The 23,251-nt window shown below is 45.0% G+C and overlaps 1 protein-coding gene across 1 annotated transcript; it reads right to left on the minus strand.

The window, feature by feature from the left end:
- Positions 1-1,951: 1,951 nt before the first annotated feature.
- CYP2W1 (cytochrome P450 family 2 subfamily W member 1) lies at positions 1,952-10,653 on the minus strand (the record flags this gene model as incomplete). Its single annotated transcript, XM_084296170.1, has 9 exons — positions 1,952-2,139; positions 2,642-2,783; positions 3,387-3,571; positions 3,924-4,062; positions 4,721-4,891; positions 6,399-6,556; positions 6,662-6,811; positions 8,086-8,248; positions 10,471-10,653. The coding sequence occupies 9 exons, from the start codon at positions 10,651-10,653 to the stop codon at positions 1,952-1,954; spliced, it is 1,479 nt and encodes a 492-aa protein (XP_084152296.1).
- Positions 10,654-23,251: the final 12,598 nt, after the last annotated feature.

The raw sequence follows: 23,251 nt of genomic DNA on the forward strand, positions 1-23,251 counted from the left end.
TGCTCTACCCCCCTTCAAAACTAATATGAACTCAGAAGAAACATGTGGCAACCACCTAGTGCTTGGGGGAGAAAACGGCTGGGTTCAAATCTGCATTAACTCACTGGTGGAACCTCAGACCTGACCCCTTGTCACTGGCTTTGGGTGTCCTGGCTTGGAAGGAGAGAGGTGGCTCCTTTCCCAAAAGCACAGCAGCCTCCAGAGCCTGCTCTTCTCAGACATCACCTTTCCTGCTGGCTTTCTCTGTCAGGCAGAGCAGCAGAATTTGCAATATTCATGCCTCAAAGAGAGCCACAAGGTGCAAACATCCAAGGGAAACAGGTTCCCTTGACTCCTTTACAAGTGTATCTTACTTGTACCTGTATTAGCAGACAGACGGAAGTGATCGCTTGCTCTCCAGCACACTAAACTAGATAGCTGAATGTATCTCCACAGAAGAAAGTGCTGTCTCCCATTTATTCCTTCAGCCAAATGATGGCAGAACATTGATTATGACTCAGCTACTGATTTATCTAGCAGAAAACATTGGCTCCCTGGGCTCATAAGTGGGTGGAAATACCATTTCCACATTCCTCAGTGGCCCTGAGGGTCTTCCTGCTGGCTGCAAAACATGTTTGTGCCTTGCAACACACCATCCTGAATTGAAGGCAAACATCTTGGGGCAGGACAGGTTGCTGGGTATTGAAAATTAGGTATGAACAACTCCACCTCACCCCGTGTCTGTGGCTCACGGCACGTGCAGCGGGCTGGGCAGCGTGCTCCACATCCCTGCCTGCAATCCCCGGTGCTGCTTGATGCTGGGGACAGGGGTCCCTGCTCTCGAAGGGGCAATGATCAGGTGTCAGGATTGCAGCAACTGTACAGATTTGTAAAATGAGGACCACCTTCTATTCGCAGCCCCTTTGTGCACCGGCCAGAGCAATAACCACGGTGCAGAATCTCATTTCTGTTTTCCTTCTGCCACGAGATGGCACCACGATCCCTCCAAGTCCCAGGCAGCCCAACCCTGCACTCCTTAATGGGCTAAAATGCCCTGCCAGCTACAAACCAGTGCTCTCAAAAGGGGGCAGAGCTAAGCCGTGAGGCTTTATGCATCCCCAGTCCAACTGTGGTCACCTGTGAGCAAGGCTGGGAGCAAAGACATATGCACTATTTATTTACCGTTATCCTGGGAGAATCAGATGGTTCACAGGGAATAGGAGTCTTCTTCTTCTCATCCAACAGCAGACAAGGATCCCTCCCAGGGGTTAACCTGCTCAAACACTTTGTGGGACAATGACTCAACCGACCTCCCTACATTACTATCAAATCTTTCTGGCCTCCACTCAGCATTTCAGATCAAGGAAGAAGCAAGCTGCTGTAAATGAGAGTCCGATTGTCTTCGGAGATGAAGGGATGGGATGAGGTCCCTCAGAGCACAGGGAACCTAAACAGTGCAGGGTTTGCATCTGGTATTCAAACCCAGAAGAATGGAAAGTGTTGGAAGAACATGCCTCAGACATAAAAAGAGCAAGTATCAAGGAATAATTTATCACATGTACAGCAAGAAATGGGAAAAAAGCAGGGATTCGAGGATGAGACAACACTGGTATCTAATATTGTATTCCAAATGAAGAAATAACCCCCATCTGAGAAACATTTTCTCTCATAAGCTCAGAACGAGGATAACTTTCTTACATTGTGTATTTAACATGTAAAGCAGTGACAGTTCTGTCATTTCCAGCCATCTATCTGGCTGGTATTTTCCAGGTAACCTTACCCATCAGCTCTCCTCTGCTTAGAAAAATATTTGTTCAATAAACATTTTAAGCATAGAGCCAGTACTTGAAAGGCTCTGAGTAAGAAGACACTACTTGTATCTACTGCATAGGGATCTGATTTCTCCATTGTGCGTCTGTAGGGCTCTGCACAAAATAATTACAGGGATTTTCCTCAGCTCCGAGCCTTGGGCTTATGAGCGTAGCACAGCGCAGGCACACTGTGGATGAGGTCTCATGGTGAATCCAGCCTCTGCCGTTGTGTCCAGCTCTGATTCTTTGACCCCAGATGGAGGCTTAAAAGTAAATTTCTGGATCAAGCCAGTGAAGAAGATGAAGAGCTCCACTGTGGCAAGGCTTTCTCCAATGCAGTTTCTCCGCCCTGCAATGCCAAAAGCATTGTTGTCTGTAGCGTAGTGGCTCCCCATGTGAGAGTGACTCTCTCCCTCCTGCTTGGTAGCAACAGTGTGAGGGACAGAGCAGGCTGTAGGAATGCAAAACAGCATGGGGAGATACTCAGCAGCCACCACCACTGGTCTCCTACACCTATTTGAACACGGCTGTTTCCCTCTAAGCCTGCAAGGAATTGATTTGGGATAACCTAGAAACCATCCTTCCCAAGGGAGAGGGAAGGTAGAACTCTTGCTTGAGGGTGTTGAGGCTTCTATAGTTCCCAGTGGTGTCTTTGAACCATAGGGCACACTGTGAGGAGCTGTTTGCAACTCATCAAGACCCAGAGCAGATATTTCTGCACCATTCCCACCAGTGATGTCAGTGCTGTTCCTAACAGAGGCACTCTGTCAGAGGCAATCCTGACTCTTGACTGATGTGTTCTGTGGAGCTCTGGGCGCTCAGAGCCCTGTGCAAGGCCACACTTTTGTTACCTGTGGAGAAGGGCAGGAATGCTTTCTTCTTTACGAAGTTCCCTTCTGAATCAAGGAAATGGTTTGGGTTGAATTCATCTGGCGTCTCCCACTGTGTTTTATCCAGCAGCACAGAGGTGAGCAGAGGAATCACTGTAGTTCCCTGCAGCACAACCACGTTCTGCTTAAGGGCTTCGCCCATGCAGCCACATAACCACACCTCCCCCTTTGGGCTGCCTCTGCAAGCAAAATTCCAAAGAACTAGTTGCTAGATTCGTGCATGACCAGATGATGCTAGTTAGTGGAGAGATCCTGTTCACTGGCATCACTGACTAGTATATGATTAAGTAACAGTGGTTGTGTGCTGTTACTGAACGTCATTAGCCAGGCTTCCTTCCTGGCCAGATGATCTCTGCTTGCCTCAATTAGGCAATACGACAATGCCACCGTGCTCCAAAGGCAGCACTGCTTTATAGGGCATTAATGACAATGGAGAGAGTTAAGAGAATAGGGAATGGACTCCAGATTACTACGACTGAATGAGAAAACAAACAGAGTAATGGAAAATGAGGAGTTGTGTGCATAACCCTGAAGTCACACTTCCATCAGTTTGGATGCTGAGGAGATGGAGGATTAGGAAACTGGCTCTCCCCCATTGAAAGCCCTGTGCCACAAGCTTCCCTCCTTCCTGTGACATTTTGCCCTGTGGGTCACTGGTGTGGTGCATGTGAACCACCCTGCTCTTTGTCCGGAGAGCAGCAAGTACCTTGGGTATGAAGTAGCCTTTAAAATGTGTGTCAGTGGAGGTGCACCGGGGAACGTGTGGCAGGAGGGTGACAAATCTCTGCACTTCGTGAATGACCGCGGTGGTGAAGGGCATTTTTTTCCGGTCCTCAAAGGTAGGCAAGCAGTCAGGGCCAAGAACTTGCTCAATTTCTGCGTGCACCTTTTCTGCAGGGCAAAAGGAAGGCATGAAGTGAGTTTTCCTCAGTGGTAAAGCACCTTCCAAATCCCAGCCCACACTGACTGTTGGCTGAACTACCCCAGGGTGGTGAGAGATGCAGGGCAGGGAGTTTCCCAGCCCCAGGGAGCAGATATGAGGACAAACCCTTAGATCCTTTGGTCCTGAATGGCAGCATGCAAAGTTTGGACAGAGGTGGACAGGTTTCAGGCACTCAGATTTGGGATGCTCTAGCACACGTGGGCAGCTATGACACTTTTACAGGTGAGCAGCATTTATGAAGTCTCTGCAGAATACTTTAATACCCTATGTAAGAAAAGCAAAACTATAAAGGTGTCTTACTTTGAATCTCAGGGTACTTCATCATCAGCAGAACAGCCCATTGCAATGTTGTGGATGTTGTCTCAGTGCCAGCCATGAGCAGGTCAAGTGCAGAGGCCAATACATTTTCATCATGGAAAGGACTATCTTTATTTTTCTCCTGTAGCAAAAATAAAGAAAAAGTCACTGCTGTTAGCATGGAAAACAGAACTAGGATGGTGCTCTCAAACCCAGAGTCATATGATCACAGGAGGTGGAAGAGAGCTGGGAACCCGCATGGCTGGGAACCACCTCCAGGCAAACTCATGTTCCAGTTCCATTTGCTGATTCCCAGTCCCATCACTAGAACTAGTCAGGATTCACATCTCTTTCCAAACACACCACCTCTATGCACCAGAGATTTCCTGCTTAATGTCCTCCGCTAGCTTTAAAGTCTGTAGTGAAAACCCAAAGAACACATCCCTATCTGGAAAGAACACTGCCAACCCACGTTTTATATACACAAATACTTCTGCTAACAGTCTAGGATACATCTATTCATTGCTTTTTTTTGGACTTCTTATTGTAATCATGAGCACCATGATACAACATCTCATTATCTAGAAGGGACTGTCCCTGGAAGATGTTAAAGGAGATACCACCCAAAGGGGTAAGGCAGTCTTTAGAGACCTTACAGTGTGATGCATGTGAATAGGAGGATGTTTATCCAAAATTTAAATATTTTCATGTAGACCTTAGCAGAGTGCATTCATTAATCAAGCAACACAGAGTGTCTCCGCATAGATACCATACCAGAAATCATCATATTGTTAAAATACCTCTTGTTTGAATACCAGTGCATCAATGTAGCTTGTCAGGTTGTTTCCATTAATGTTTTCTTTGCTCTCCTTGATGTGTTTCTTTAAGATTACACACACCTCTTCTATTTTTTTCAGTATAATCTTGTGAGGTTTGAAGAGAAATCCAAGGAATGGGTAGAAATTAAATAGCTAAAAAAAAAAGAAAAAGGTATAGAAAAATATAAATTTCCCAATTACACTGTAAAACTTAAGTATCATAATGGAGAAATCATTTAAGTGAGGAACCAAATGATATAGTATTGGAGTTTCTCTTTGTTGGTAACTTAAAAAAATTTACTGTATTAAAATGTCTCCTCTTACTAAAAATTCTTTACAGAAATGAATGGAGCTAATCAGACTTGTCTAGACATAGCCTATAAACATGAATTAAAAAAATACAATTAAGGGAAAGTGATAGTGAACTCATGAAACAATGAAATTACATTTTTAAGGAGGTAATAAAGTAAAAAGATAAAGCATTACACTTTAGCAAAGAAAACTTCGGGTGTTTAGCAAGCCCAAATCCTCGTGTTTTAAAGTTGTTAGATCATCATTTTTAACTTTCACATGGATTATAAATCAATTACACTCACTTCTCAGCATCATTAAATTTCACAGCACAATAAATAGTTGCATTTTATGTGCGGGGGGTTACTTACACCATTTCTTAATGTTAGAAATAAACTGGCTGCAGAATAAAATTCACAAATCTCTTGTTCTACACTGTGCTAACCAGTTATAATTTTGCTGTTTTCTGCAAAAACTAAACCTGTTGTAGAGATTAAAAGAAAAGGGATGTTGCTCATGTCTTCATTGTACATTGTTCTTATTCAGGTAAAAAATCATCAGCATCCTTTTTTTAATTATTTTTCAGAGAGCTTTCTGGATGACTGTTTCAACATTACCTTGAGTAACTAATACTCTATTCCTTGTGATGGACTAAGATTAACAAGAGCTCTTGGAGCAGATGAGAGCCCCTTAGTTGGAATATACTTCTTGTGCAGCCCTGTTTAGCAGGCATGCCCTCACTTTCCAACTGATTTAGTGCCACAATAGCAGGTGTGAAAGGTCTGTATATTGAGTCTGCAATCCTGTACTCTGTGACTTTACTAGTTTATGTAGCAAGAAGCCAAAACACCAAATCTTAGTCACTCCCAAATACATGTGGAATCATCTCTAAGGCAACTGGTTACTTCTGGGATGTTCACACAGCATGGCTATTTATGATGGTACATGCACAAAGCCAGTATTTTGATATTTCTATCGCTGCTATGTTTTTAAAGAAAGAAATTCTGGCCATGCCCTCCGAGAGGCACCTGATTCCCTCCAGTCTCTTCCACCCGAGCCTTGTTTAGACCAAAAATAGTAGGAGTATGGCTGAAAACCTCAGTTATTGCACTTTCAAGCTGCAGAAGCGAGCACATCCTTTCTTCTGACAAGGTCACTTCAGTGTTTCAGCCCAGTGTTACCATGTGATGTTGAACCTCCTCTGCAGGACATATGCTGTGGGATTTCACAAAGGCGGAAAACCCCTGAACAAAGAATGCTATGTTTCAGTACTCTAAAGCTTCTTCAAAACCATCCAGCTTTAGTAAATCGCCTTGAGCTACCAACTCCAATGAGATACTGGAGCTTCTCAACACAGAGGGTGACTTACATGCAAGAACGGAGAGCCAAGAAGGAGCATAACTTCATCTATGAGTCTTAGCAGAGTGACAAATGTTGGGTCTTCATAATCAAACCTTCTCCCAAAGAGTATAGCAAAGGTGATGTTGGTGGGGGCTGTATTCAAACATCGAAGTTGGAAAGGTCCACCTGGGAACAAACAAAATCATAACTGTGTTTGGAATTTCCAGAGCAAGCCAGAGGTCTTCGCTATGGCTTTGCCAATATAAACCAACCAACACATCCCCAGCTCACCTTTGAAAGATTTGATCAGTCCGATGAGAAACTGAAGCTCCTCAAGGATCCTTTCTTCTGCCAGCCGCTTCCCCATGCCAAGGTCCCGCATGGCTGTCATGGTGAACCGCCGCGTTTTCCTCCAGAGCTCTTGAGATGAGAAGAACACACCTACGGAGGGATCGCATGGCTTGTTTGCCGAGGTGGTATGGGAATTTCTCAAAACCACCACAAGCACAACTATTTTGCAGCCTGGAGGAGCCTGCTTGGGAGGACTGGGGTGCTTGGGGAAGGCCAGTCCCAGGTAGGTTCTGTAGGGCAGGAGGCAACCGTTAAAGCAGCCAGGTGCTGTTCACACCAAATCTCTGGGTTTGGCTTTTTTGTAGCTTCGTCTCTTTGCAGCCATACATGGCAAAATGCTCTATGCATGGTATTTATCTCAGGCTGACTTGTTTTTTCTCAGAAAAACAATGCAGCTGTTTCACAGAGCAAGGCTGGGAGCAGATGACAGTGCTCTGACCATGTCATGAACAGGACAAACTATTTCCCTGAAGTGCTTGCATTTAGGGGATGAACTTTCTTCTGCGCAGGGGGACAAGGAGGGGTGTCAGGGAGGCACCACTGCTTACAGCCAGGAAATATCCCTCAGCTGGCGTTAAGTAATCAGCCAAAAAATCTCGTATTTGACAGAGACAACCTTTATGGCAGAGACAGTTTGGGTACAATTCAGAAATCCTCCCTTCCCAGGTGGGCTTCAGAGGCTGAACATAGTCTGTATCATCATGCACAGGCTGCGAAAGCAGCATAGCATACCCTTCCTCACCCTGGGCCTCACTCTTAAAAACAAGATAAAAAAAAAACCCACACGCTGTATGCATTATATACATATTAGGTCATCAGATCTTTTCCTTTCAGCCCTGGATTATTCCCTTCATTGTTTTTCAATGTCTAGTCTTGGGCAATGTATTACTTTTTAGCATGCAATTCAGAAACATGCCAAAAATCTGTTTACAGAAGTAATTGTTTGAGGTACAAACAGCCCGTGCTATTGCACTCTTGCCAGTTCTTGCAGTCTTTATCATGAGTCATGCCTGATCCAGGCTTTGTCTGAACTCCCAGTAACAGCAGAGAAGAGATTGCATAAGGACCTCGGCCTTCATGTGAAAAATAATTTCCTTCCCTCTGCACTGTAAAAAATCCCTTGAAATGTGAACCCAAGTGATGCTAAAAGAAAAAAAAAAAATGATAAGGCACACAAAAAGATGCCTACAACTATTCTTCTGAAGAAAACAAACAACAGCCCCCAAACCCATCAAAAATAGCCCTTGAAGGTACGCATGCAGCTCCAGACTTAAATACTGCTGCAATTGAAAAAAAAAAAAAAAAAACAAAACCATTTAAGAACCAGCAGTGAACACGTCCTTATCTTTTTAAACCTCCAGTACCATTTCCATGTTGGATGTGATGGAAGATTGGTATAATGGGTCTGTCTGCAAACACATCCGCCGTGTTCAGCAGGGCGTCTTTCACTGCCTCGTAGCCAGTCAGCACCACCACCTTCCGAAACCCCAAGTGAACAGTGAACACTGGCCCGTATTTCTCTGAAATCTACAAGGAGAGGAAATAGAAGCCGTCAGTGGTAGCAGTGTGTTTTGCTGTGGTGGTTAAGGAATTGCCTTCACTCCTCCTCCTGTGGTCAGAGGGGCTGGAGAGATGCCAGAGATTGAACCCTGAGACACTTCAGTTAAACAGGAATCAAAGCAAATACACACTGGGCTGTTCAACCCACAAACCCACTCATTTTCTGAGCTGTTTGGACCCGCTTTGGCCCAGGGGGTTAAAGAGGCAGAAAGTAACAAGACCCTTCAGACACTAACACCAGCACAAAGGCATCAGGGACATCTTGCAGGCAGCTACCGGGCAACGTCTGAGCTGGTGGGCTGCAATGCCACAGCCCACCACGAGAGGATGGAAGAACAAAGGTGACCTAATTTATGATTAAATTTAAATTAAAAAATGCCACAATTAATGCAAAGAGGTATGTAATATGGTTCACTGGGGATGGACATACAAGAAACCATTGTTCTTTCAATTCGTCTTAGGAAATGACCACTGTCCCACACACTTCTTTCTATTTCTGCCACACCACAGTGTTCAAGCCACTGCACAGCAGGACAGGTCTGTACCCACCAGCGATGCTTTACAGCAAGATGCGAGAGCCAGGCAGCAGCAGCTCGCTGCAAGGCTCATGGACACAGTCCTGCCAGGCCATATAGGGATTTAAGACTTGACTGAGAGCAATGCCATTGAAACTGCACAAAGCTGTTATGAGATTGAGCCTGGTGTCCCACAAAAGACAGTTCAGGAAATATAAACCAGAGGAGAAAACTTAGCAACCCCTGCAGCTGTACCAAACCAACAGGTAGCCCTGGCAGAGTTTAATCTGCACTTCAGCAGTACAGCCAGACTCATTTTCTTTATGAAAAATAATAATAATATTTTATCTTTATTTATATTATTATTTATCTCATTATCTTTATATATATATAATTAATTAATATATATATATATATTTATATATATATTTATATATATATATATAATTAATTAATATATATATTAATAATTGTGTGTGTGTGTGTGTGTGTGTGTGTGTGTGTGTGTGTGTGTTCGGAGGACTCTGATTTCAGTCATCCACTCAAAATAACACTTTGGTTGCTGCTGCATAATCTACTAGGCAAATATCATCCCTAACACCTGCCCACTGCTGCAGCCCCAGGAGCCCTCTCATTGTGCTCTCCCATTCACAGTTTCCAGCCCGAATGCAAGTCAGGGCAGAGCAGGCATAACTGGGTCTGCTCGGCAGCAGGCATCTTTCTCAGTTGTTTTTTTGATGCCATAATCTAATGTGGGAAAAAAGGCATTGGTGTGCCAAACGTGCTTCCCAGCTCCCAAGCCCTGGATGCTGAGTGCACTGAGGGCTGGCTGGTGGGATGGGAACAGGGATGAAGATGCATTTCCAAAGGCATTTTGGAGGCCCCTCACATGTTACAGAGACTGAAGAGAGACAGGGAAAGCCAATCCCTCTTACCATCCCTCTTACCTATGCAGTGCTAAGCACTCCGGAGGGCTGCTGACAAACTGATGCTAACAGGCTTGGTGTAAGGAGCAGGATACTCACACCCTGGGTCCCAACACGTGGAATGCCCACTGAGCCATATTTTGGCTCTAAGAGAAGAAACACATTGAAATTTTCTATTTTTTTTTTTTTCTGGAAGACAGATGCAAGACAACCGTGATTCCTACAGAGAAATTTGTCTTGCACAAGTCCAAGTCATTCACTATTTCAAATGATACTAATTTTCTCCTACTTCTCTTCTTTGGGCTGTGCTATCCTAACTCCCATTCAAAGAACTGCCATCATGAACAAGAAATACAAGCTATTTTGGCAACTATACTTAAGCATCCATCTTTCAACTTGGCCACGCGGACACTCAAGTATTTTAAAGTATTTCACAACACAAGGAAGATGCCAAAGTTGAAGTTCATCAGTCCAAACAGGACACTCATAGTTCTCAGTGTGTGAGTAGTCCTCATGTAAGTACTGCTCATATTTAACATCAATTTCTGTAGAGCTGGGATTCAAAAGTTTCCTTGGCCATTTTAAAACCTTTACATTTAATTTATTAAACTTTTTTTTTTTTTTTTTTTAAGTGCACTTGGCACTGAACAATTATCTCAGAACTGTCATCTGAGGGAGAATTTTAACCAGGTACCTGCTGACATCCAACACCCTGAACACCCCAAAACCAGAGGATGCTTGTTCTTACCTTCATTAGGGACTTGTCTTGCCTTCTGATGTCCAGCAAATGCAGGTTACCAATGACTGGAAGAGGAAATGGACCGGGTGGCAATTTTAAAGCTGATTGCTTGAAACCTTGTAAAACATAGAGTGCAGTTAATAAAATCAAGAAGCACAGCCCACAGATGAAGATGGGCATGAAGGCAGCCATAGTTTGGTGGAGCCTGCCTTTCCGAAAAGCTACCGAGAGATGTGTTTATTGGAATGTTCACATTACATTTATTCAGAGGATCTGATACCAGGGGCTTTTCTGAGCTTTGCTCAATCTTCCCTTCCACGCCCATATCTCCACAAAACTTGGAGTTTATGTCTGCACAAGGCAAAGTCCAAACACAATTTGGGGAGGTGCAGGCTCACAGGCTTCCCACATCATGGGGCATGGCTGGTTTGCTTCATTGCCAGAGTTTGGCTTAAATTCTTCTGCCTGCAATAATTTGCCCAGCACCTGGGAGTCCCACATCTGTTTCATTATTAGGCATTAATCATGAAACCCCTCTTTACATTCCTTCTTCATCCCTCTCTTCCTTCCTCCATCTAAACTCTTCCATTCTCCACATTCAGCCTCTTCCTTGAACACAGGCAGATCTTCACCTTTTATCTTCTAGCTCTTTACCTTACAAATACTGATCCCAAAATAATCCTTCACAAACATTGCCCATCCCATGGTACAACAAAGCAGCAGCAGATTCTGCAGGCAGAGACTTGCTCCAGGCAATGCATGAAGCTGGCTGTAAGACTTCTCCAGCTCCTTCCACCTTCTTGTGTCCTTGCAGTGAAGCATTTTCTCCCAGTGAAAGGAAACAGAACGGGACAATGCAAAAACCTGCAAAAAATCCAGGACACACTTGTTGCCTCTGCAGATTTGGAACTCTGCTGCTAATCTCTATGAGCAGCTCTTATTTACTGACACTTTGATCTGGGCTGTCCTAAAGATCTGCCTATAGACTGCAGACAGAAAGCTACGCCTCTCCATCGGGGTAGCCCTACTGCCTGCTTATGTGCCACCATTACACCGGATCGATCGGCTGTGAGCACACAGCGTTCAGCTCATTTTCTCTGCTACTGGCTTGCAGTCATTTTTCCGGTCTCCCTTGGAGGACACTGGGCTGGTGCTGCTGGGCTGGGGTTTGCCCAGCACCTCTCTGATCGATCCGTCTGCTAGTGGCTTCCAGCACCAACCAACACACAGGGTCCCCACAGCTACAAGTTATTTCAAAGAAAGAAACTTGAGCTACCAGGCTTGAAGGATTGGCCAGTGCTGTGTACAACACTTAACAAGGCACTTCTACAGCTCTTACTCTTCCCTACTGCTGGCTGCATTATAGAAAGCTCAATAAAATGCACTTGCTGAGCTCCTCTTGTTTTTCTCCCATCAGAGGCTGGTGAAAAACTAATTCCTTGCTAGAAATCCCAAAGTTATAATTCAGTTTTGTGCCTCAAACTTTTATGAGCAGGTCTTTCTGTGAGGTGACTTTCTTCCTGCTTCCCATACAGTGTTACCTTCTTTACAGGACAAAATGAATACAAAAAACATGTCTTGGAGAGCTGGGTTATTGAACCAATATAGATGTGGAAGGCCTTGTGCCAGATCTGCTGTTTCCACTGGTTTCTGTCATCTAACAGAGTGAGACCTGCCAGAGGTTTCCTCATTATAGGAAACACACATTGCTTTTGTAAAACTACCGTCATCTCACACCTGATGCAATAGTCCCACAGGTAGGAGAAGCACATTTGATGTCTCTTTTTGGAACCCTTTTAGATCACAAGGATTTCACACTACTCCCTACTGCGATACGAGGTGGCGTCAGCCCTCAGTGTGCTTTGCGGTTGCTCCAAGACCCAGCAGGTTCGCACACCCTGGACCACTTCACCCCAAACCCACTCGTGTTATAAACAGCATTTTCCTGTGGTAAGACCAGGAGACTGGGAGTCTGGATATGTGCCTTCATGTCCTTGCTGGGACAATGACTTGTCTGTGTGGCTCTGAGCAAACCACCTGAGGACTGCAGCGCGCTGCCCTGCTCCGGGCTGGCCTGGAGAGCAGCGGGGTTGTGCTGTGAATGCAGCCCTTGTGGCTGCAGCTCCCATGGGGCTCACTCAACTTTGCTACCGTCATCGCTGGAAGGTCTTTTGGGCTCCGTACAACAGGAGGTAAGCAGCAAGTGGTGTAGGAACTGTACCTTCTCACAGCGTAACGCTTACCAAAAGCAAGAGGCAGAGGTGGCAGCTGGGTGCTGAAATTGTCTTTGTGATTCCTGGAGAGAGAGCGAGGAAGCAATGAGACTGCATCTCCATACAGAACCCAGCAGGGAAAAGTCAGCTCCCTGCCTGCAGCCTGTGCAGCGAGGGAAGGGGGAAGGTTATTCATTACCTGCTGGGTGAAGCAACCCACAGAAGAGGTAAAGCTGGGCAAAGATAACAGCATCTTAGATGGCATGCAAAAACACTTGCCCATAAGAGATATAGGTTAAAAATTAAAATGAAAATTAATCTTTATCTAGCAGTAAATGAACCTTTTGAAAAACCAAACCTCCCCAGCTCTGGCAGGGTCACGCCACAAGTCAGAGGAGAAGTTACAGAAAGAGAGGCCCTTACACAGAGTGTTCCAGGTATGAACCACCCACGGATTTGTTGTTGGAAAAGAAAGTCGCTCCTTGGCCTATGAGTTTGGAGATCAAGGCCTTCCAAATCAGAAGTTGAACAGAGAGGACTGGAGTGCAGAAACCAAGCTCTCCTGCCTGCGTCAGCCCATGGGGCCAGCCATGGGCAGGTGGGGTGTGAAAATCACTATTTCTGGGTGTACCGTACTGTAATTTTAATTTTGCACTGTAAGGAGCCTGGGGAACAGCACGCCACTCAAGCCCTGCACCTGGAGGAATCAGAAGACAGGGCCTTCAAAATCTTCCAGTGGTATCAGGACTACGTTTAGCAGGTGTTTGAATCTGCCCCCCAAAGCAACATCTGGTAATTCCGGGTAGCATCATACTATTCACCAGCACGTACGGCAGTCACACACAGAGCACACTGGCATGTGCTCTCACCCTGCAGCCAGGTCCCTGCCCCATGCTACTGCTTCCACACCCCATGGGTATGCAGCACCCACCAATTAATGTCTCTTCTGAGCATTTGGTGGCTTTGTGTAACAGGCAGTAAAGCATTCAACTTCTGTTTAAGAGAAAAGGCCTTGGTCCCAAACCAGACTGCCCTTTCCTTGACTCTGTAATCTTTTTCAAAGGAATACAATGAAGTAAGCAGGCAGCAGAGGTGAATGCTCCGTCCCCTGCCCAGCACACCCAGCAGCTCCGGCTGATGCTGTGTTACTGCTCTGAGATGCTCAGGCTCCAGGGACCAGCCTGGCACAAGCTCTGCTCACAGACCTTTTGCTCCTTTCTGAGGCCTCAGGATCTGCTCTTAACCATAACACTGGGCTCTCCTTCCCCACGATGGAAGACCCAACTGTAGCACATTTTGAAGTAGGATTTGCTGTGCTTTTAGCATTCTCCTTCCATAGCATTCTCATCCCATTTGCCTGCCCACTAATCCTCGAAGCTTCAATCATGGGTTTTAGCAGGCGCTTAATTATTCACAAGCACAAATTTAAGATAAATACTTTTTTGCTCTTTCTGCCAAGATTTCAGCTTCACCCTTTCCTTTTTCTCTCTGTAAAAAAAGACCTAAACTTCCCATCTTGATCTACTCCTGAGGGCATCCATGGACTGTCCTGCCTTGGCTTCTCCACCTTCACCTGCACAGAAAGCTCCACAAAGCTAAGCCTGTGACTCAGTGGAAATGCATGCTGCCAACCCCAGAGCCATGGGAACAGCCACCCCTGCACCCAAATCACCCAGGCTCACCCCATGGGACCCCAAGAGCGGGACCCTGATGGTGGTTCCAAAGCAAACATGAAATCACGGGCAAAGTCGTCTACCTACACAGCTCCCTGTTGCTACACACCAACCAGCAGCCGACCACTCTGCGATAACAAGGTCAGCCCTCTCCAGGTTGGGTTATTCAAGCTGCAACCTTGAAATCAGCATTCGAGTGGGTTTGAAGAGGCTGGCTGAGCACATTGGCTGTGGTGAAGCACCTTGCACAGCCAGGATGTTGTTGACCGCACGAGTGCCTTTAAGTCATTGATCCCTACGAAAGCTTTGTCCATGAGGTCAGAGCCACCTGTAAAAACCTATCTCCCATAACAGGGCTTGGCAGCACAAGCTCTGCCTGGGTTTGGAGAGGTCTTGTGCGCAGAACAGCAGCCAGGCACTTGTCACAAGGAGGTTGAAGTGCTTAAATCGAATACAAGCTTCCGCAGTGCTGTGCAGATTGCCTTTCTAAAAGCCCCAACACATCTCTTCTCTGCTGCATTCTCAGCTACTCTATCGCTCTGGCATTGCTCACTGCTCCCCAGCAGCGGCACAATACCCACCAGTGCAGCACAGAGTGAGCTCCAGCAAAAGCACTGCTTTTATGCTTGCTTTACGGGGGGAAAATCCAGCTGTGAAAGTTCAAAGGCCTCATGAGACAGTGGCAGGAGCAAGATTGGAATTACAGCCATTGCTAGCAGGCAGACCGAAGAGGGTGACAGGCCACTTGCCACCAGCAGGTAACGATGCAACTCAATCTAACACAAGGTTATTTTATCCCCCACGAACACCTGAAATCTGCAGTTTAAAAATTCAGCCTGTGGTTTTCAACCCATATCCTCAGCAGTGGCCATACTACAAAACAAGCCCACCTCAACATGGCTTGGAGCTGCTTTAAACAAACCCGCCCCTTGCTGGAAGCAAGCTAGGGACTGGCAAACTGGAGTTTGGGAACGTTTGCCACTATATTGCTTTGCTGTGTCACTGTCTTGAATGGCCAAGATGCATGCCAGAGACTGTGCTAAACTTGCCCAAAGGGACACCATGTTCTTCTTTAGGTTACAGATTAATATTTAGTCCAATCAGTAATTTTAAGTTAAAAGGTAGCAGTATTATCTGACCAGGTTAGCAGCATAGACAGTTATCAATATGCAGCAAGGAAGTTTGTCCCTTTTAAAGGTGGGTTACAGTGCTGGCCAACCTTGTTTCCCTCATGTGTTCTTTAGGAAGCAGGCAATAAATCCTTGAAATTTTGCTCCATCAACCATTGGCCAGTAAAAGTCTTACTAGGTTGCAGGCATATGGTCTTGAACCACTAAAAATTCAATGTCAGTGGCCACAGTGTCGTTAACCTCACATGGTGTGGACACGTTTCTGAAGCTGCTGGCTCAACACTGAAAATTTCATCAGGTTGAGTCTTCATCAGTGATATGTTTGCTCTCCTGAGATAGCAAAAAAAGGCAGAAGGCAACAGTTCTGCTAATGGGAACTGCTTTTTTCTTGCCTTCCTAACACCTATGAACATGGAGATGACACGAAAGATTTTTCTGAACAGTGATTTTTCCCAATCACTAAAATAGTCTTAGAGCTCCAAGAGGAGATGATGGGAAGCAAAGCCAGAAATAGACAGTATGCATTATGCATTCCAATTTTATAATTATGCAAACATAAATCTAGCTGGTGGAATACAATCTTCTAAATAAATGAAGTATTCATAAGCATTCTGCTTTTTATAAAGAAGAACCTATCATAATCCCACAAATATTCCCAGAAGAAATTCCTGTGTGTTTACCTCAGCTCTTGACTGATTTCACAATCAAAGTTGAACAAATATATGTGGATAAGTCAGGCTGTTTTACCCAGACCTGCGGACCAGCAGGTGTCACTCCCCTGTCACCATCGTGCCACCATTCGAGCAGGTGAGTGACCTGCAGGAAGCAGCGCTTGCTCCCAAACTCGTTAGATCAAGGAGCTTTCAAACTCCAAAGAACAGAGACAGGATCAGCTTGCCATCAGGCTTTAGAAGTTCATCTCATCTCCTTTACTTGGGCTTCTGCTGAGCAGAGAGGGGAAGAGATTCAGAAGGAGCTGAGCTCTGGGATGGGACGACTTAAGGAAGATGCATCAACTTTACTGAGGCCAGCTCTTGTCCCCTGGCATCATCCCCGAGTTTCACCCTTGCATTATAAAAGAGCTTGTCATTAACCTCAGCAGGAATTAGGGACACACTGCAGGGGGCTCAATGCCCTACCCTGGCTTCAGCAGATGCCCAGATGACGACACGTTGATGACCCCTCTGTGCTGTGCTTGCCATTTTGCTGGACACAATGGTGGATTATGCGCTGCTGTCACCAGCTCTGCGGGGAGTTTCTCAGCAAGTGCAGCTCCATCCCACACCCTGCTCATACAAAGACGTGCAAGAGTGACGCTGGCAGAATATTTAGCCCTGCTTTGCAGCACTGTGGCCCCGTAAAGAACACAGAGAAGATGATTAGCTGTCCTGTCTTTAAAAGGAGACTGTGTTCTAATTGCTTCTTAAAAAAGCATTTAACATGGGCTCTATTTGGCATGACTCAGTGCTGCATTTCTAAATTCAGTTTCTCCCATGAAGTTTACTCTGGCTGTTTGGTTGGGTTGCATCCACATGCTATTTTTATTTTTTGATCATCATGCCTGTTTACAGCATAGAGGAACAATATGGGAACAGAAATAAGGCTGGGACAAACCCAAAGGAATGAGACCATTAATGGTATTGCCAGCATCTCTGGGTTGAAGAGCAAGAGGTCCCACAGCTGTGCAGCTCCTCAGTGCGACTCAGTTCACTGCTCCATTCTAGTTACGTATTTCCAACCTCAGTTGTGTTTGATTTACTCATCAACTGCAAATTTAATACCTAACAGTTAAAATGCCAGCATGTTCTTAAAATGCTAGCTTCATATCTGCGGTACACTGTAAGAGAGAATATTTTCTGAAATACAAAGGCCGATTGACTGGGTATCACAACAGCATCACTTTTGTCTTCCTTAAATACAGTAATCAGAGTATTTTGAATAGTAGCCTGCAGCTACTGAATACTTTTCTGTCTCAAAATAGACATAAGCCTCCTCCCACCTTTGGCCATGAGCTGCTTGGTCACTGAGGTTTTGGTGGTTCTGTCCAGTTTCCTGGGCTATATTCAGTATGTGCAGCCCATCTGGTTGCTGACCCTTTGATCCGGGTGCCAGGTACCAGCTTATCCTGAGAAGCACGGAGTCAAAAGGACAAAACGTTAGCGGGGAAGGTTTGAAAAAGGAAATATTTTTCTATATCTGCATTTACATTTTTAATATAGCGGTGTTGTCTAGAGGCCAGGTTTGGGGAATGGAAACCAGGAGCGTGGTTTCTATTTTCAGCACAGCCACTGATTGCTCTGTGTTGCTGGCAAATCTTTTAATCTCTTTCCCTCCGCTGTTCCCTTCTGTAATAAAGGGATGATCAGACCTCCCCAGCTATGCGTTGTGTGGCAGGATCCTCTAATGAAACACGGCAAGGACAAAGTACTAAAAATCATTTTATATGGAAAGGCCAAGGGGTCACAGGTATTGCAGTACAGTCTAGCTATTCAGTGCCCCTTTATGCATACACCATGCCTTAATGCTAATAGAAGTTATATATTAATATGTAATAGAAAAGTAGGCCCTTTAGGGCACAAAAATAACCACATCCAGAGTATCACTGAATAAATACAACATGAACTCACTCCAAATACTGAATAAATTGAATGGCAAGGCTTTATTAAATAGGGAAAACCAAGTCACCCAGCCCTCCTTCCAGCAGGCTTCTAACCACCCTCAGCACAAAAATGTAGCTGAAAAGGAGTGTTGGGTACGGGGTTGGGGAGCATGACAAGTGGTCCCATAAATGGCCCAGCATTCCCAGTTGTCCACTCCTTTAGCCCTCTGGCATCTTTCTGAGGAGATGCCAAGGAGCTAGGTGAAGGACTGGGCTCCCAAATTGCAATACCGCATGGAATCAACCCGTAAATTACACATCAGCCCATGCTCATGTTCCAGAGCTCTGCCTGCTTGCCACTTGTCCTTTTGTCCTCCAGTACTACCCCAGGACCCCTTCAATGCCATCATCCTGCACTGCCAGTTACCAAACACCATTTCTGGGCTGCTCTGCAAAGATACTGCTTGACAGTCAATGTGCTTATTCTTTACAAGGCCTCTTGGACCATTCTGAAATAACATGCATATGCTTTGGGGGCAGAGACCAGCATTTATTTTAAGAGGTGGTTTAGGATCAAAACAGTCACCACTCACTCTTCACATTTACTATTCAGGATTACTGGACCACAAGTGACCTTTCAGATTCTTAAGACTTGGATTACGAGGGGCTTTATATACTAAGCCTAATGACTTGAATTACAGCCTGAGCAACCTGACAATCAGAACAGGTCTACAGGCATTTTACTTTCTTCTATCCACAAAACGGCTTGGGCATTTCAAACCATTTCAAGAGAATGTCAAGTTGGTGCCCATTATAATGATCTAGTTGAGTTGCAAGAAAGATAACATAACCTGGCTGAAGGTCGTGCCTAAGAGATATGACAGTGTTTTCTAGATAAGCCAGCTGAGACATGTTTTCCTTCCTCTGAGACAATTATTTTATCATTTTCAAATATAAAAAAAACAAACAAACTGAAAAGTTACAGCGCATTTTAATCTGTACGGCTGCAGCAGCACAACACGGTACCTTGTCATTTTCAAATCTCTGCAGCAAAATGTTCCACAGGACTGATGATAATCTCCCTGACACTGGCTGAACTGCAAATATCTTTCAGCTCTCTAAAAAAACAACAAACCAGGCATCAGCAATTTCTATGGCATCAAGGCATGCATGCTGCAGTTGCCATTTTCAATCATCATTCAAAAAGTTTAACCTTACAGTGAAATTTGCTTCCCGTTCAATGTATTTGAAGCACAAGGTCGTGTTCTCCGTTACCTGAGCTCAGCTGCCCACACCAGGACTGCTGCTGGGGTCCGCAGAGCATCCTCTGAAGCATTCCTGCGCAGGGCTCCCAACACCAGTGGCTTGTAGCTGTACAGCAGGTCAAAAGTTTAATTTGACTATTAAAGCAGTTTTACAAGGTATACGAGCCCCACTGCCAGAGCAGTGATGCAAATCAAGGTTGACTGATCCACTCTGCTGAGTGAAACGCTGTTCTGTTAACAGGAAGGGGAGCATCAGCACAGGCGGAGCAGAAAAGCACACACACAAGCTGTGCTGTTTGCAGAAGGACTGCATTGGTCACATTCCCTTCATTCTTCTCTTGGAGAAGCAACCATCTATACCACTTGTGTTGGGAACAACACAAACCCACACTCACCTGCCATGTTTTTGTCTTCCACTGGGACACACACACACTAAAAACCAACAAAGACTGAGACTGCCTGCTCTGCATTAACTGAATAAATCAACAAAAGTCACTGTTTTCTTATTAAACAACGTCAAAGATGTACTCCTGATCTCTCTGTGGTTATTTTTTTATCCTTTCTTTGTCCAAAGACAGCTGAAATAATAGAAAAAGGGATTCAGAAAACAAAAGGGGAACCCCTGATTTTATTTGAGAGCACCAATGAATATTTTCTAAGTTTGAACCAATCTCTGGAAACAATTGGCAAGTTTGCTGTGGTTTTCCTCACACAGACTGTGCTCTGCAGTCTGCAGCCTTGGCTGTGCAGAAGAAAATACGACATAATAAAGCACCGAGAGCTACTTCATGCCAAATTGCTGCACAGGTGATCATTTTTGAAGGAGTTTTATTTGAATATCACAGACTCAGACCCCAAATAGCTGTATCATAGAATCGCAGAATCCTTTAGGTTGGAAAAGACCTCTAAGATCATCAAGTCCAACTGTTAACCTAGCACCACGCCATGTCCCTAGGCATGGTGCTAGGGACACATCTTTTGAATACCTGCAGGGACAGTGACTCAACCACGTCCTGGGCAGCCTGATCCAATGCCTCACAACCCGTTCTGTGGATAATTTTTTCCTAGTATCCACCCTAAAACTCCCCTGGCACAGCCTGAGGCCATTTCATCTTGCCCTGAAGAGGACAAGAGGAAATCTGGCCTGTTTGGAAAACAGCCATCCTGTTTGGAAATAAAAGCTAACTTCTGCATTTTCTAACTTTGACAAACCATTTTCCTCCTCATCTTCTTTGCTAATTCAGTCAGCTGAACATTTCCACCCACCAGTTAAAGTAAGCTGTAACCTGCTTAGGAGCTTGTACAGGAAGAAAAGGAGGGTAACTTGTGCCATATCCATAATGCAACCATCTGCCCGCGGCAGGTTTTCCATCTTTGAGATTGAACAGCGTATTGAAACCACTGGAAATCAGAATTACTTAAAACTTTTTCTTCTTTGTAACAACAAAAATACCCAACAACATGCTGAGGTTGTTGCGATGGAGGTGTGTGCTCTGCACGAGCTGTACAAGGAGCCCACCACACCGTGGGACAGGGAGGAGGCTCCATGCAGGGTCAGGCTTTTTAGGCATCCAGCACAGTTTTAAAAGTGCTTGAACAACCTCTGACATCCTCCAGGACCTCTAACACTCAGCACAGCCCGGGATGAGGATCAGACAGCATCACCTCTTCCAAACAAGGATAATTCAGTTCTTACAGAATAGGATATCTTGATGCCTTTAAATCTCAAATGCCTTCTGCCCTCCTAACTTAAGTGAGGAGCACCAGAAAGTGCTTTGTCACAAAAAGATGGGTGGTGGAAGCAGCCTGTTCTGGGGGGACAGAGGGTGTGAGTAGACCTGAGGACCTAGAAGAGACGTGTGAGGACCATCTGCTAACAACAGGCCTGGGAAGCTTCCCAGAAATGTTGGTAAAGGTTATCACGTAACAGCCATACTGACCTGGCCTGTGGTGAAAACAGCTTACACCACTGGGACAAGTTTCAGTTTCATCCACAATACCTTCAGCCGCTTCTTCATTATCTATTTGATGGTGATAAGGAGCAGAATGTGACCGAGACACGGTGGCCTTCCAGAGGCTTACAGGCTGCTTTGGCTATGCACACACTTCGGAGGTATTTATGCTCTGGTAACACCATCGGCACTAAAGGCACCGAAGTTCTTCCTGGGGCTGAGCTGGCACCAGGGCTGTGAACTGGGGGGGATGCCACTGATGAGCAGGCTCAGACACTGGAATTTCTCACCGGTTTCATCTGCTCAGTGCCAGCGGTTTGTGTGCGGGTGCCTGCTTACAATCAGCCGTGGTATTTTCAGTTGTTTTGGGCCTGAGCAGTAACCACAAGTAAGAGTTCAGAGAAGCTACATGTTTATTCTTTCTCTCCTATCAAATTGCCCCATTAAACATGGACAAAAGATTTCCTTATGTAATAGGGATGCTATTTGTTATTTTTAAACTTACAGCAGCCAGGAGTCGTGCCAGGTGGCATCTTGCCTTAACCAGGGAACTTCAGGAGGTTACATTCCTGAGTGTCACTCTTGCCCTCTGGTATGCTCGATGCCCATACTTGGTTTCTTGGCTCACTGCAGCCCTGTCTATCTGCTGGCATGCATTTGTGACAGCTCATGGAAATACCCATCTTGTTTAACAAGGTAAATCAGGGCGCTGGTCAGTCATTTCCAGGATCCTGCGAGAGCTTCTGCTTCTAATAAAAAGCGCGAGCTGTAAAATCCATAAAGTCTATTTACACATATCTATGCTACCAGAGAGAAACCATGGCTGCAGCTCAAGCTCTCAGTATGTCAAAAGAACTTGTAAACCAGTTTGTTTAGTCAAATTAAGCCCACAAAGGAGTAGACAAATAAAATGGTTGCAAGTCTCAACAGCCCAAGACTGAAAATGGGCGGTGAGGCCAAGGAAGGTGTTGTGCTGGGTGCTGAGACCCTGCAGCCTCGTGTCTCAAAGTGCACCACAGATAAGAGCCGTGGGTTGCCTGGCAAATTTCTACACAGCAATGCTGTACCACGTTTGGGCAATTTCATGGAGCTTAAGAAGGCCTGGCTGATACAAAGGATGCTGCCAAAGTCTGTTATATCTCTAGAAGAGTACAGGGAAACACGCACTTTCAACATCCTTCTTTGGGTCCAAAGGAGCTCAACAACAAATGATTATCTTCACAGGGCCACAGCTAGCCCTAACTATTTATAAGCAAATGAGAGTGACAGACCCTGTGTCCCAAGGCTTATGGTTTTATAAATACAATGGGACCATGAAGAAAACAGATGTCAGTCGTAACAGCAAAAGGCTATGTGATACTTCAATTATCAGCAAACCTTCTTAAAAAATCCAAATAACTAAAACGAATAGGAAATGTAAGTCCTCCTCGCTGTGCATGGAAGCATGATTGGTAACAATCTTCAACTATGCGCTCACATACTTTGTTTTTTTTTTGCTTGTTTCTTTCTAACACAATCCCTTTTCATTCAGTCTCCAGGTTGGAGGCCCGGAGAGGTAGAATTAGAATTCTTCTGGCCATTTATATACATGTGGCATTTCTTGACCTTCAAGTATTTGATTTCAAAACCTATTTAAATTTTTGACGTAGGTGTGTTTGTGGGTTTTGTTGGGGAATGCCAAAAATTTTCTGTATGCAGGAAAAAAAGAAAAATCAGTAAGAGCAACTGTATGACTGCTCTTCTGTTTTTATCCTAAGGTCCCTCCCTCCGTGTCTGTAACATCAGCCAAACCTTCCTAGTAGCACAAGCTTCTTATTCAGCTTTGTTTTGACAAAGAAAGATAAACCACTGTTTTGCCTTGCCCTTCCCCCTTCACTTATTCATTAGTTTTATTTAGTTCGGTAGTGCCCGCTCACTGCAGGAAAAAAACATAATTTAAAAAACAATTATTTTTGACC

The sequence above is a fragment of the Netta rufina genome (assembly GCF_964035555.1).
Source record: "Netta rufina genome assembly, chromosome: 15".
Lineage (NCBI taxonomy): Eukaryota > Metazoa > Chordata > Aves > Anseriformes > Anatidae > Netta > Netta rufina.